General features: G+C 37.7%; 1 protein-coding gene across 2 annotated transcripts in view; it reads right to left on the bottom strand.

Annotated features, from left to right (window-relative positions):
• TSHR (thyroid stimulating hormone receptor) overlaps positions 1 to 16,584 on the bottom strand; it is a 44,735-nt gene that overhangs the window by 3,401 nt on the left and 24,750 nt on the right. For both annotated transcript variants that reach the window (XM_068192682.1, XM_068192683.1), the window contains exons 5-8: positions 15,900 to 15,974; positions 13,089 to 13,166; positions 12,041 to 12,109; positions 5,637 to 5,714 (exon numbers count right to left, since the gene is read on the bottom strand). In XM_068192682.1, coding sequence (XP_068048783.1) covers positions 5,637 to 5,714; positions 12,041 to 12,109; positions 13,089 to 13,166; positions 15,900 to 15,974 — 300 coding nt within the window. The remainder of the gene's footprint in view (positions 1 to 5,636; positions 5,715 to 12,040; positions 12,110 to 13,088; positions 13,167 to 15,899; positions 15,975 to 16,584) is intronic.

A 16,584-nucleotide genomic window follows, 5' to 3' on the forward strand; every position in this document is an offset into this window, starting at 1 on the left:
TTTTCTACACTGTCTTATCCCTCTAGAAGTCTTGGTCACTGTCTGGTTTCTTGCATCCAAAAGGAAATTAGAATTAATTTTATGCTTTAAACAACTTCTAAATGTCTACAACATTTGGGTTTGCTCTGTTGTTTCCTTTTTCCTTTTGGTTTGTTTGTATTTGTTTTTGAGTTAGGAAATGCTGCTCCTTTTTGTAGGAGGACTTTTTCACTTCTAAAAGCTCCCTTGCTATCATGTGTTCTTTAATATGTCACAACTAATTAATTTCAACTGTGTGAAATTCTTTTTTGTTCTCCTGGAGTCTTTTTTGATAGGTATTTCTACCAACAGCCTGAACTGGCTCTTAGAAGAGTCTGAATATTGCCTATCATTTTACCTTGTAAAGAATCACAGAGTAGTTGAGTTTCCAAATCATCCACTTTGACCTCCTTGATCAAAACAGCGTCACCTGGAGCAGGTTGCTCTGAGCTGTCCCCCATTGACTTCTCAGCATCTCCAGGTCAGGAGACTCCACAGCCTCTTTAGCAACATCTTATGGCATTTGAGCACTCTCACAACAAAGAAATTTTTTCAGATGTATGACGAGGTCACGTCTCAGTCATTTCTTCTCAAGGCTGAACAGGTCCAGCTCCCTCAGCCTTTTCTTGTAAGAGAGATGCTCCAGTCCCTTAATCGTCATTTTTGCTCTCCACTGGACCTGTGTCAGGAGCTCCCAGTCTCTCTTGTACTGAGGAGCCCAGAACTGGACACAGCACTCCAGCTGTGGCCTCACCAGGGCTGAGTAGAGGGGCAGGATCACCCCCCCCACACACTCACCTGCTGGCAATGCTCTTCCTGATGCAGCAAAACATCTTGGTAAATTAGATCTTGAGATAGACCTTACCAAGACAAGGCTGGCTTTTCAGCAACCCTCATGGGTCTCCACCAAGTTCTCATGGTTGTGGCAGCTATCTGCAGGTAGGTTAAACACTCTGTGATGGGAGATGCCAAGACTCTTTGAAAGAGAAATTACAACTCACAAACTTTGAGAGTTCTTTGAAGATATACTGGCACAAGCTTATGGAGAAAGATGATTCTGTTTGTGCAACGAGTTGGGAATTCTGACAAGCCTTGACAAAATCAGATATCAAGGGCTGTTGAGGTAACTAATCTGTTATGTGACAAGGGGAGTGTCTCTTCTGGATTAATTGAAAAATAAAAGAGCAGGGTAAAAGCCTGAGAACAGATGACAAGATTTCATGCTAGAGGAAGAATGGAAAGTTAATTGGTATCTGAATATACAGGTCATTGCAGCAGGGCCCACAGAGGCGAGGCTGGCTCTGGTGCTCCTGAAACACTCATAAACAGTCTGGGAAGGAAGTGAGAGTAACTGCAACAAAGCTTGTTTCTGGCACAAAGTAATACAAGGTAGTGAAAGCTAAACCTGGTTGTCTAAACAAGCAGAAGGCTTCTGCAATAGTAGGTGACTGAGCAGAAAAATAATATGCTTCAAAATTACTGAATGTAAAATACATTTAGGAAAAAAGCAATTTTAACTTTACATGGATGACAGTGGGGCTTAATTTAGCTAGCACTCTTGAAAGTTCTTGGAGTCCTCAGCAAATGTCAGGTCAGTTCTTTTAGTAATGTTGAAGAAAAATAGAATGCTAAAAATTCTTGAAAATAGAAAATAGAGCAAAAAAACTTGACTTCGTAAATCTAGTATGACTATAACTGAAATATTACCTGCCATTCTAAAAGTAGTATATGCAGTTACAATAAGAGCATGGAAAGTTGCAACTAGGATGATAGAAGTATCAAGTTGTTTATATATGAAGTTATAAGGTACAGATAAGGACTTTTTGTCTTGGGAAAAGCTGCATCTGGAAGCAGCAGTAGTAGACATGTCCCATGCAAATTGTGAAGAAGGTGATAGTTCCATGCAAATTATGAAGAAGGTGGTTGGTAATGATTATTCACCCTTGTGAGATGAGTTTTGGAACATTTAAGAATGTGAGGCAAGAGACTTAAAAATAAGAGAAGTCATAATTTTTCACGCAATTGTATAATTCTGAAAATCAGTGCTGTAGTTCATCATGTAGGCCAAAAAGTAACAAGAACAATATACCTTTTTGGTTTGGTTTTATTCACAGTTATGTAACATTCGCATCAGAAATATCTGGATCAGCAAGAACACCCTGAGGGACAGTGGCTGGTGTTTTGGAAACAACTGCTGAGAGGAGCTTCTCTGGATGTACAGGGAATGGAGCTGCAGCTCCTGGAGAGCTGCAAACACAAGGGAGTAGCAGGGCTCTAGTTGTGGAGGCAATTTCTCAGGGAGCAGAGGTGAACATGCAAAGTCTATGGCAGCTCAGAGTGTTACCAATTGATGTTAAAAAGTGTGAAAGAAACATCTGTTCAGTGAAAAGAAAGGGCTTGGAAGAAGGGCTTTGAATGCTTTCAGGGGCCATGACTCCACCACTTCCCTGGCAGCCTGTTCCAATGTTTTACAAGCCTTTCTGTGAAAAATCTTTCCCTAATATCAAATCTAAATCTTCCCTGGCACAACTTGAGGTGATTTCCTCTTGTCCTGTTGCTTCTTCCAATCCCTGATCAGCCAAGTATGGTCAGTCCCAATCAGTTAAGGATGATTAGTCCTGATTTTGGTCTGCTGAGAAAAATGGGAATTGACTGCAGTTATGTCTGTCTCATTAACATCCAGTCATATTGATAACTAAGATGATGCTTAAACACAGCAGTGCTTACATTGCTCGTAAGAGTGTCTTGTTGGCACTGCTAAGCTATAGCATGCACCCTTAAAGAAACACAAGAGAATGGGCAAGAGGTCTGATGGACTTGTCAAGAGGATCTGTCTCAAAGTGAAGTGACCATAAAACAGACTAGGCAGGAAACTGATAAAATGAATGATAACAAGTCAAAAGGACTGGATGGTTTTCACCAGAAAAGTTCTGAAGCAGCTGAAGGAGGAAGTAGTTGAATTGGTAAAAGAGTTGTGGCACCTTCAGCTTTGCTCTCCTGCAGAAAGGCAGCAAACAAGCCACCATTGACTATGATATACCTGGGGAAGGTCAGGGGCTTGTGTAAAAATAAGACCTGCCTTGCAAACTTCTCTGAGTGTTGTGCTTACGATCTGCTCAAAGTCTCCTGGGACTTCTACATGGCCTTTGACAAATGCCCACAAGGCTGAGACAGAAACAGGCAGACACTCTCTTCTGGAAGATGTCAAATGCTCAGGATTATGGAAAAGGCGAGCAACATTCTCAGCTAGCCTAGAGCCAGAGCAGACTTCAGCTTTTAAGTAGCCATGGTCTGGAGCCCACTCAGGTACTGGAAGTGGTTGTGTAGAGTTCTACACTGTGAGGCGGAACAGCAACCAAAGTGCTCTCAACCAATCTCAACATTTTGGCTTGGTAGTGGTTTTGTTTAGTCCTCACATATTTTCTTGTATTTCTAGGCTGTTGCTTATCTCAGCTGAAATTTACACATTATATTGAATGTTAGGGAGACATTGGAGAGGTTCAGGTAAATGTGGGAATAAAACATAGCTTTTGAATTCACAGATGTTGTTTTCTGAACCAACTGTATATTATAGAAGTGTTAAACAGATATTCAGCTGCTCAGATTTTTTTTCTTTTTTCCTGGGTTATTATATTTCAGTCTAATTCTTTGTTGGTTTTATGAAGTCACTATTTCAGAACTAGATCTAAGTGATAATAGCTTTTGTCAATAATCCTTTTCATTGCTGGAAGCATGCAATTGTAGTATGAAATCCAGTAATAGCAATAATTTAAAAGACAGTTAAGAAAATGAGATTGAATGCATCATAGTACAATTGAGAATTTTTATCTAATCATATACAAATTTCTGACAAATGGAATAGGTAAAGCATAAAATATATAATAGATGGGCTTAGACTACAGATACTATTTTAAATCTACTGAAAGATTTTTTAAACCTAAAAATAAGTATTGTTTGATTAGCAAAAAACTACAGAGTGCTCCTCTTGCTCAAAGACTTGCTTATATCCCATGGGAGGAACCATTCCTAGACTGAGAAATGATGCTTTAAAGAACAATTCTGCATTCTATAGATAATTAACTACTCACATATATCTTTTGTGACTGTAACATTTTGGGTTTGGACTCTGTTCAAAAGCTAATTGAATAATGAGCCTGATTGTATTTTTGTTGTACTCTGTTGAACTTTTGCTCTAGGCAGCAGCTCTTGTTGCATTTAGTAAATCAGGTCCACTGAGTTGCTGAATCCTTGCCAAGGTTTCATTTAGAGGTAAAGAGCAATGTACTGTCATCATACTCTTAAAATATTTTTCTAAAGGGAGCAATCAGTGTATACATCCACATACATCTGAGTATACAACAGTGACAAAGGAACCAGAATTGCTGACATCTGTTTTCCTCTATTCAGTGAGCACAATCCCTACTTCCTCTGCTGTTGTAAATGGCAAATTTGAAAAAAAAAAAACCAAACCAAAAACCCTAGCTTTTCAATACTTCAGTATGTTTAATTAGGTGGTCTGAGAGCATGATCAAACTCACCCAATATACAACATATAGTAAGGCAACAATTCTTTGTAGTTAAATCTTTCTCACTGGGTTTTTTAAAAGCCAAAATGGAACATTACCCCATTAGGGTGAATCCGTGGTCTGTATTTCAGTCTTTAAGTTGCTGTTGAAATCCTGATCAGAAAAAAAAGCATGATTTCTGGGGTACACATTCCAACTACCATAAATTCCTATCTCATCTAAAAAGTGCATATAGGGAACTCCAGACAATAAGTTCTGCCAGCTTTAAATACCACAATAATCAAGAGTCAAAGACCTGTGCTTCTGCAGGCTCTCATCTGCTGGAGCCAGACTGATTTTCTGGAGTTGAAAAGATTCTGAAAGAAAAAGAATTACTTCTGCACCTTTTGTTATTGCAGGTAGCTGCTAGGATTCCTTCCAAGAAAAATGCAGTTATTCTGCTATGATTAAGCTGTTTTCCTGAAGAGCAGAAAGTAAAACTTGATCTTACATGGACTGAGCACTGCCGGCATCATCTGGTTTTGTAGTGGAGGAAGAAATCCCCCCTTCAATATTTCAGTTCTCCCTGTGATCAGCTGTAGGCACTACATTACATACTAGACAATTTGAGTCAGGGGATGTGATTCTTCTGGAAGTTCTTAACTTCTTTAAGGTTTTATATTCATTCTGCATTATGATTCCTAATTTAAGTGAAAAGTTCTTTGGAGGATTATAAAATCAAAGCCAAATAACATAAGAAAAAAGAGCATCAAAAGTAACTTTTTTTTTTGTCTAAAATGATTTTTTCTTCTCTTTCAATTGTCTTTACATGTGTGATACAAGAGCCATTCTTTTGTATTATTATTGTAGAGCCACAAGACTGGTTGTAGTACAGAATCTTTCATAAGAATAATTGGTAGGAACAGTGTGTGTAATGTAGGATGTAAGCATTTCATAAATCAGTTCCCTAAAGCACAGGCTTTGTTGCTGGTACTATTTTTGTAAACATGCCATTCCAGTCCCTGCTGCTCTGATGCTAATTGTTGTAAAGAAATTGTAAGTTAAAACATCATTATTTTTAAAGCTTTCTCTAGTTCCTTTTCACCTACTTACAGTAGAGTTGGTCCACTGTGCACTCCCAGAAATGCATCATCATTGATAACTTTGAGGTATTTGTTCTTGTGCAGATAGCTGCAGAAACAAACAAAATACAGTTATTTGGAAGTAGTTATCCATAGGTTACTGAAGATCTCGAGTTTACTTGCCTGCACAGAGGTACAAAAGCAATATGTATAAAGGCCATCCATTCCCAACCACATATTGAAGCATAATCAGTTACTTCATCTTCTGTGTACCCAAGAAACAAAATACAGGTTTTCCATTTTTAAAAGCAATTAAATTCCCCAACAAATACTTTATTTTGCTAATTTATTTATTATCTTTGTTCCAAATTTTTTCTCTCACTGTCATACACATAAGGGCACATGCATACACACTATCTTCAAGTACGGAAGTGTGAGGATGATGTCAAATAGTTTTGTTTTCTTTCATCAGAATGGGGTATGGGGAATTACATGATAGAACACATAATGAACAAACAGGAAAACAATTTCCTCCATGTTGTGAGTTCAATAAAAATTTTAAATGCTTTAAAATCTCCATAGTCAAGTGGAAGTTTCTACATACAGGCCAAAAGTTAAGATCAAAGTTTTGTTATAAGAACAGCAAGGAAAGAATGGGATGTTTGGTACCCCATTATAAACATTGACAAGTTAGCTTGTGATGTAGCTAGTAAGATAAAAAGTGCAATAGGAAGGTGGTCACAACACATGTCAGATGGTGTCTTGTGAAGTTCACAGAGTCACAGAACATTGCGAGTTGGAAGGGACCCACAAGGATCATCAAAATCCAACTTCTGGCCCTGCAAAGAACAGCCCCAAGAGTCACACCATGTGCCTCTTGTCTAAACACTTCTGGAACTCTGTCAGGTTTGGTTCTGTGACCACTTCCCTGAGCAGCCTGTCCCAGTGTCCAACCACCCTCTGGGTGAAGAACCTTTTTCTGACAACCAACCTAAACCCCTATGACACAACTTCAGGGCATTCCCTCCTGTCACTGGGTACCACAGAGAAGAAATCAGTCTCCTCTCCTCTCCTTCCCCTCCCGCTCATGAGGAAGTTGTAACTGCAGTGAGGTCTCCCCTCAGTCTCTTCCAGGCTGAACAAGCCAAGTGACCTCAGCTGCTCCTCATACATGCCCTCAAGGTCCTTCACCATCCAGCCCTCCTTTGGACACTCTAATAGTTTAATATCTTTTCTTATATTGTGGCCAAAACTGCTCACAGTGAGGCCACACCAGAGCAAAGTAGGACAATCCCTTCCCTTGCCCAGCTGGCAAGCTGTGGTGTGGAAAAAATAAAGTAAATATTCTAATCCTGTCCTGGTTGAAGTCATTGACAAATTTTTCATAACATTCACGGGATATAAGCTTATATTGATCACCATAGTAAGAAATGAGAAGTAAATGCACTTCATCTGGGTTACATAACAGAAAGTCTTAGGGAGCCAAATAATGCTTCTGGCATGTTACTCATTGGTCATTACTCACGCCTTAAGCCTTGTTTCTTACAGAGGAAAATAGTTTACGTCACCATCTCAGCTGTTGTGGTTTGAAATAAGCTTTAATTCTTTATTAATATATGGCATTCTAGCATCACCTGGTGTTTGTGTTTTCTGAGAACTGATTTTCATATTCTGTAAATGGCACACTATTGTTCTGATTATTTCCTTTAGTCTGCAAATTTCCTTATGATTTTGTCTGCAAAATGAATATAAAAATTAAAACCAGAGTAACGGTTAAGAATTAATCCAAGATTTCAACATCTAAGTTGTGGTGTTGAAGGACATAAAAACCTGCTTAACCTAATAAAACCTGTCTGCTTTAGTAACTAGACACTATTATACAACCACTTAATTGCTTGTCCAGTTTTGAAATATTTTCCCCTGATGTTTGAGTACCGTAGTGACTAATAAACCTGAAATATAATAATTGATATGCTTGATAAAAATCTCCAAAGTTACAAATAGAAACAGCTAGAGACTTTGGGAAGTACAGAACCATGTGTTACTAAGGAGGGGCTGCAGTGTTAGCTGCCAGTTTTCACATCGATGAGTCAAGCCCATCAGAATGTACAATTCCTGCTGTTTCAGTTGCTTAGGCCCTTTTATTTTGATAAGTACTGCTTTTAGATGGTAAGAATAAGGCTTTGGTAAGTACTAATTTGACAAAAAAAGCTTATGTAGCATCAGTTGCTTTTGAAAATGCCAATAATCCTGCTGTTTCTGATATTAAATGATACAGAATGTCATTTAAATTCCCTGCAGAAGAGAAAACCACAACAGTGGTATCAACATGTCTAAACAATTTCCTCCATGTTGTGGAGTTTTAGAAATCACATAGTTGATGTGTAATATCTAGCCTCAGCGGGGACACTAGAATAATCAAAATTTTGGGGCGTTGGTGGATGGCAAGAAGATACACATGAAAACCACAGTGCAAACTGCAGGAAATCTGTAGCAGTAACTGCAGAATCTGGAGTAGAAGATGCTGATGTTTTTGTAGTGCTGTAAGTAAATGAAGGCAGTTTTTCACGTTTTTCAATCCAGTCAGAGCAGTAAGCCACCTATACTTGTGTCTAAGTCTCTATGGACTCAGGGTCAGGGGTAAGTAGGAAAATTATTGTGTTAAGTCTCAACCACACCAGAAAACAACAAAACTGCAGGATGCTGAGCAGGACCTTCTGAGGGCACAAAATACTAACAGGACTTTTCAAGTGCTATGTAAAACATATGCATCCAGCTGGGTTATGAAATGAAGGTTAAAGAAAGGGAGAACAGGCAAAAAAGATCCAAGTGAGCAGTACTAAGGATTCATCATATGATTTTTCCACACAATTGTTTATCTTAACTCTGATCTGTGCCAAGCATTATAAGTGAACCTTGAAAGTGTCTACTAAAGTAAATATATTCTTTTGGAGTTTATTTTTGTGATTAGATTTCGAGATCTCACACTTTCCACTTCAGTAATTTAGATAGTTCTGTAAAAGCTTATCACAAATATATTTTGCCATTCACTGAAAATATCTTTTAAAACTCTTCTTTCCTCACCAATTACCTTACAGAAATAAACCCTGGTGCAGCAGCACTACTTTGCAGGAGTGATGCAGTTTAGGACTTTAATGATGGGTTAAGATGATGGATTCAAGTGTCAGATAAATGCTTTTCAGTACAAGTGTCATTCAGCCCTTTGTTCCTGGTTCCTGACTTCCCTGCCCTTATAAAACTTACACAGCAATACTGTGGTTTGCTGTTAAACACTGATCCTTGCTGGATGACAAGATCAACTAGGTAGTGCTGTTATTCATTATGATAATGCAAACCCTTTGTCCATGGTTTTTCACCTATACTTGCATTATTTTTTTTGGCCCCCTTTAATTACATAGGCATTTTAATACTGCAAGAGTGGTAGAAAGACATAATGCATAGCAGAAGATAGCCTCCAAGATTCCCAAAATGTCTTCTGATTTATGGATGGAACATGAAGCCTTTTAATAATTTGTCAAAAATTTATTATTGTTTTTGATTGTTTTGCTTTTTAACTTTTTTTTGTCCTTGAGATAGTAATTCAAAACACATTCAAATTTCCCTCACCCTTTTTCTATTAGTTTAGTTTTGCTCCTATTTTTGTTAAATTCAAATGCTCTTGGATCAGACCCAGAGAAAAACAGGTAATTCCTTCACTATACAGTGGTAGATAAACAGGAGTTCAAATTAGAAATGTCAGAATAGAGAAAATGAAATATTTGCTTCTTAAATTAACTTAATGCTGCTGCTAGAAACAACAAATCTCCAAGCTTGCACTTAGCAAACTTATACTTTATCCTGTCATGCGGTAACCAAACTACTTCAGAAAATTAGTTTAGAAATTTCAGTGTAATTTGTAAAACAGATAAAATCTTTACCGCTCATGTTCAGCTCCCTTGTTTGCCTTGTAAATCTAGAATAGTGCTCTGCTCCAAGTAAATGTCATATGATTTGATTACAAGAAAAGTGTTTGTTGTAATAAACCATTTTTGCTGCTGGTAGATAAACCCATGAACATAAGTCTAGTTGTAGTTGTTCTCTTGGTTGTTGTTTTTTGTTTTTTTTTAAATTTGATTGACTAGTGCATCATAGCCAGTCTCCAGTCTCTGCCAGGATTCACTTAGGATCATAAATTGTAGAACATATCAGGTTGGAAGGGACTCATAAGCATCATGGAGTCCAACTCCCTAGTCCTTGCAGGACAATGAAAAACAAAATCGTGACTTTGACCATCATCCAGATGCAATTTGAACTCTGTGCTGTGACCACTCCCGTGGGGAACCTGTTCCAGTGACTGACCACCCTCTTGATAAAGAACCTTCACCTAATGTCCAATAGAACTTCCCCTGATGCAGGTTCATTCTGTTCTGTTGTCTCCTATCACTGGTCACCAGAGAGAGATCAGCCCCTGACCCTCCATTGTCCCCCTCGAGGAAGCTGTGGGCTGCCACAAGATCCCCCCGTCATGCTCCCCTTCTCCAGGCTGAACAAGCCAAGTTACCACAGCCACTCCTCATAAGTCTTGCCCTCAGGGCCTTTCAGCATCTTGGCTGCTCTCCTTTGGACACACTTATGGGTTTGATATCCTGCTCATATTGTGGCACCCAAAACTGCCCCCAGCACTTGAGGTGAGGCTGCCCCAGTGCAGAGCAGAGCAGGACAGTCCCCTCCCTTGCCTGGCTGTGTTGCTGTGCCTGATGGCACCCCAAAACAACGCTGGCCCTCCTGGCTGCCAGGGCACTGCTGATTTGTGCTCAACTTGCCAGTGACCAGGACCCCCATATCTACTTCTGTGGGGCTGCTCTCCAGCCTCCCACTTTGTATGTGTATAACCAGGATTACACCATGCCAGATGGAGAATCCAGCGATTGTTCTTGTTAAATTTAATATAGATGGTGATTGCCCAGCTCTCAAGTCTGTCCAGATGTCTCTGTAAAGCCCTCTACTCTTAGCCTTAAAAAATACTTATATATCTTTAAAGAATACTAATTACAATTTCTTTTTCTAAAAATAAGCAAACAGTATCTACAGAGGCTAGTATGTACTGTCTGCTTCTCTCCTTCCCAGTTCAATAAAGCAGATGTCTAGGACTCCAGATCTTCTGAAGCTACATTTTCCTTTGATTCTTTAATAAAAAGGAGAATTGCAAAAGAGACAGAAGCAATATCACCTGCATGCTATGAGAGAAGCATAAAGAAAAATTGCTACAAAAGAGTGTCCAACCCATGTTTTGTCGACATGTAAGAAATGGAAGAGCCAACACAGTTCATCTACTGGCAAAGGCTTGTAGAGTTTCTGAGTATTGCTGCATGCAGCTTAGAGGGATTCAGTCGAGACACTGGCTTTATTTTTGCCATATTTTACATCTTGCAATTTCTGTGGGCACTAGTACAAGCACTATGTCATCATGGAAAACTTCCTTTTTCATGTGAAAATTCAAAGTAACTGAACTAGTGTGAATAAAATCATATCTAATCCAGATCTTTGGTTTAACTCAAACCTTTCAGACTTTAAGTCTAGCTAGCTGCTAAGCTAAAATAGGCAGTTTGGAAAGATTAGGACCATGTGAAGGATGCTCTTATGGAATTCTTGTAGAATTTAAGCCTAATTTAAAATAAAGTACTAAAAATAATCATCCTTATATCTCTCTGGTTAATTTAAGAGCCCACGATGAAGAAATCTCTTTACTCATGAGAGTGACAGACTTTTCAGTCAAGCCTCTGTAGGACAAGAGTAAGCTCTGACAAAGTGAATGGAGTCTCTAGAATTGAGATTTATTCTTTTTTTGATTGAGGCAGATGATTTTGGGTATGGTGTAAAAAGTATTCACTCACTAAATATTATTTTTTCACAAAATACAATGAGAAGTTGCAGGAAAATATGAAATGGTTGATTCATGCTTTTGAGATGTGCATCTCATTTCCAGTGTAAGTGGCTGGTTCCTTTGAATTGCTCCCAGCACCTTACACCACTCTCTTTTTTGCAGGTAAGTGACACCTGTGAAAATACTGCTACCATTATCAGTGCTACACTTACTAACACAATCAGTCTTATAAAAAAAAAAAGCATAATTATCTTCCAAATTGTCTTAGAAAAGGTACTGATCAAATGAAGTTTTACTGTAGCTTCAAACCAGAACAAAACTCACAGTGGAGTTACTTGTTGTGATTTTATTTCTGAGCTATAAATATACATAATAAATGAAAGCACACTGCAAAAGACATTAAGCAATGATACTGCTACTGTTGGCTGAAATTAACATCCTCTCTTGGCTCCTTTAAAGTAAGTAAAATAAGGTACGCAATTCAGAGCCTCAAATCAGCAGAGAAGTTTGGGTTTTTCTCTTCTGAAAGAAGATAATTACCTGCTACTTACATAGCATCCAGATTTGTCCCATTAAAAGCATGGCCTTCAATACTGGTAAAACCATTATTGTAGAGTTTACTGCAAGCAAAGAACAAACTACATCAGTGTATTCTGGCCTGCTTCAATGCATGAATACCTAACATCTTATGCATCATTTTTCTTTGCAACAGCACATTTATGGGTGGCTTAAGTTTAACCTCTTGAAGGAGCAGTAGTTATTGTGCAAGGTTAAACAAATGCCCAGAAGTGTTCTTGAGTGCACCTAAATCAAGGATACCATGGGGCATGTGTGCCATCTACCTCTTTTTACAGCAATGATGGACTAAACCACTTTGCTATAATTTTCCCACACTTAAACTAGAAGCAAGGAAACAAAATCCTGGCAGGATTGATTACAAAAGGCTAAAGGAACTAACTAGCAAAAAAGGTCTGGTCTTACTATGAGGCATGCCTTAAATTATTTGAATTCATTCTTTTACTCCCTTAGAGCAAAAGGATTTTTTTTTAGAATTTCTTTAGAATTCATCTGTTTGCATTCTAATGCTCTTGCTCCCAGTTCAGGTCATAACTCATTATAGTTATTTCACTCCCATCAGCCCTTTCTTGTGGCTCACATTGACTGTCTTGCATTACTGAACTTAATTTAAGAATTTTCTTTCAAATATGACTCTTCTGATGTTTGTCATCCATTAGTTTCCATGGTATGTACCACTCAGGTTGTAAAAAAGTTATACACAGTTATAACCCTGATGAAGCTTTACAGGGGGAGAACTTTGCAGACTTTCTCCTTTGATTTTTGTTCAAATGTAAACATTCAGTGGCACTAGAATCATAGAAAAACTACTTTAGTCTAGCCAGTTTAAAGAAAAGAGCAGGACTGATTCAAATAGCTGTCAAAGTACAGAATTTATGCAAACTAGAATATGTCTGTCTGTGTGATGTTTCTCTGTTACAAACTACTAGACAGTAGGACAGGAGTAATTTTATTTTTAAACATTTTGCCATAGGCAATTACCAGAGAGGTGATTGCCTTGTGCCTTAAAGTGGAAGAACTTACAGGGTTAGAGATTCATTACAAAGCCCATGGAAAGCATTTGCAGGCACTGAAGTCATATAAGGATTATCTGCAATTTCACTGAAAAAGGAGACAAAATATCACAATCAAACATCTGCCCAACAGAGCATCTGGAGAACAGCTTTGTTATTATTGTTCTCTGCCTTGATAATAAATAGAAGTTTAAAACATAATTATTTAAATAAATTAATTTAAATGTACTTTAATATTAATATATTATAAAAGAACTAACATTGCCATATTTATTATATTATAAATTTATTTATTCAAATAAATAATTTAAAAATAATAACCTGTTAAGTTATATCTAAGGCCAGAAGATACATGTAGTATGAAGAGTTGAGCATATTCCAGCACCCAGGAAGATAGCTACTGAGGTAAAGGGGTTTTGTAGTTCTGGTGGGGTGTGCCAGCCTGTGTGATAGTAGTGGCTTAATGGCACAGACAGGTCCCTGGTCTCATGAGCCATAGAATTAGCAGAGTGAGTAAACATTAGCTACAGTGTCAATTGAACAACCCACATGGCTTTAGAGCTGAAATCCTACTCTCAAAATTCAGATAAGATGTCAGATAATACATTATTCAGGACAGAGGCATTTTACTTTACAAAGTGCATCTAGCACATCTCTTTCACTAGTAAATGAAATAATTTACTAATTCTTCTCACCTCTTGTCCAAAGGAGTGTTTTACTACTCATTTCTTAAATATTTTTTTTAATCCTACTCTGCATTCTTAGTAAGTACTATGTATCTTCAGAACAAAATTCTGTTGCAACAAAAGGGAGAAAGGAAAACTAAAGAGATTTACTGTTACTAAACTGGAGAAAGGAGAGAGGAAAAAGCTGGTAGAAACAAAGGGCAGAGCAAAGTCTTTGATTTCCCTTTTTCTGATTTTTTTCTGAATAATACTATAGTCTGTCAATGAAAATATTGTGCAAAGGTTTCTTTTTCTCCAGCTTATGGATTAGGTACGGCCTAATAAGGCCCATGCATAAAGTCCGTGGCTGAGAAGTCCTAACAATTACCCAGGTGCCAGAAATAACTTAATTCCTTTTCTGTGCTACATTTGTGCATATGTATGTGCTAACACTGAACAGTACTACAACCATTTTCATTCCAAGTGATTTTTCCAAGTAATTTTCCCTGATAGGTGGTTTCCACCGCAAGTTATTTGGGTTTGACATTTTGCAGATTGGTTCATTTTTTCTAAATAAATGTTTACTTGTAAGTTGCTTGACCTCAAAGGCAAATAGTAATATAATGAATGGGTTTCCCCCAAGCTATACCTTATCAATTATTTAGAAACCTATTATTTTTGAAGAGCTTTTTTTTCTTGATGAAAGAAACAAAAATTCTTTCATTGAATAGCAATATTTAGAAATATATATAATAGAACTATCTTCCTTGAAAGTACTGGTCCCTTCTTTAAAAACTCTGTGCAGCATATAAGACCTATATTTATCTTTTGTTAGTTATTGCTATAAAAAATATCAAGGCAGAAGTACAACAATATTTGGCTTTCTGCCACTTAGAAATGCTCTGAGCTAGTTGGAAGTCAGAACACAGATGGTTGTATAAACTGCTTTGTTTCATCTACCTGTTCAACTCTTGGTTCTCTCTACTATGTAGAAGTAGATCTAGCAGAGTTTTCAATCTAAGCTGAAGTCCTTCTGGTCTTTGAGAAACTCCCTAATAGTTCTTAAGATGTAGTTACATCTCACTCAGAGCTCTGACTGACTCAGTTTTAATCTTGGAGGCCTATAGCCAAGGTCAATGTGTGTTAGAACAAAGCTTATTTCTGGTCTCAGAAGATCCTTGGAAGGGAAGATCTCATTGCTTCCTACAGGTCTAGACTATTTAGCAAAACAAGCAGCATTTCTCTATTGCTCTGACGTTCATCTTGCCAATGGCAGACCATGAATGCAGTGGGAACTGACCCTTCTTGACCAAAAACACTGCTTAGCAGCACCGAAACAAGGCCTGCAGTGGATCATCAATCACATCTTTGCAAATCAGCTTCTAACATAACACTTCTCATTTTTAATTGCCTTTTGCCTAGCCCATCCAGCATTCAAGCCTCTTCCAGCTGAAAACTGCTGCAATATAAGATTTCTAACTCCTCTCTGGGACCAAGAAGTGACCAAGATACTTTTACCTTGTGTCAGCCTGCAAGTCTTCAGGTACTCTTCCTCCTCAGCTTGATTACAACCCAAAATTCTGATTTAGATTAACACAGGTGGATATTGTCTGTGCTTTTTAAATACCAAAAAACTCCTGATTATTTTATTTATTTTTGTTTCTGAAATGCCTCTAAGGATAATAGTGGGAGACCTCCTTGTCCCCATTTGCATTCTCATTCTCTTTCTTCAAGAAGTTCTGCAGTTTGCTTCACCATGCCAGCACAAATTTGTTAGAAGAATTTTGATAGGATGACCTGGTGTCAGAAAGATGTATGCCAGCTCAGGTCCCATGTGTCACACTATTCTGACTTCATATTAATTCAGATATTGCACAGCCATTGCAAAACCAAAAACAAAATAAAAGCAAAGGGCCTGTAGAAGTTGTGTATCATGAATGCACTGTGTGCCATGTCTCTAATTCAGGTCAAACGTGTAGTGCTAGGTGAGTTGGCATTTTCTAGATTTGGTGCTAATGATCATTGAAATACTGCTTGAGGAAAACCACTTTGTCAGACTTAAACGATATTTTCTCAAAACCAGAAACCTTCATTATACATTTTCATGTGGTCTGAGGATGGCAATATTCTAACCAGCTGTGAGGACAGATACTTACAGCAAAAAATTCACATCAAATGAATAGATTTTATTGAGGTCTGGAAATAGTTTGAGTCCAGTATTAAAAATACCACTGAAAGAGAGGAGAAACAGAAAGAATTACTACATCACTGAACAACAACAAACAATGTATTTAAAGTGTTTGACAGAGCAGGATCGTTATTGCATCCTCTCTGTTGTCAATCAATTAATTTATAATCAGCTGTCCAAAACAGAAGGATGCAAGAACAATATAAAAAATTCAAAATGCTAGACATGATAAATTATAGAATATAAAAAAATTATTAGATTCATGTATTAATGTAACATGTATTAATAAGCCAGGCAGATCTGCAGAGGGAAGCATCTTGTGAGGTTGATAGGAAGAAAATAATTAAAACTCTGGTTTATTTTAACTTGAGACATTAAGGCCGCTTCAGTTAATAGTCTGGACCCCTGAATCATCTATCTTTCATTGAGGCTAAGAGTTGTTTATACAGCTCTAAAAAGGGAAACTGTCTTAAAATGTGAAATGCTTAAGGCCCCTTCTTTATGAACTCTTGTAGACTGAAAATAACTGTAGTTCTCAATTTTTAAAACTACTCTCCTGAAACGGAATTTTTTACTACTTTCTTTTTTATTGCTTTCACATCTATAGGAAAAACCTGGACAAATCTTTCCTCCTTGCCACTGCCCCCACCACA

This window comes from Anomalospiza imberbis, chromosome 6 (genome assembly GCF_031753505.1).
Source record: "Anomalospiza imberbis isolate Cuckoo-Finch-1a 21T00152 chromosome 6, ASM3175350v1, whole genome shotgun sequence".
In the NCBI taxonomy this organism is placed as follows: Eukaryota; Metazoa; Chordata; class Aves; order Passeriformes; family Viduidae; genus Anomalospiza; species Anomalospiza imberbis.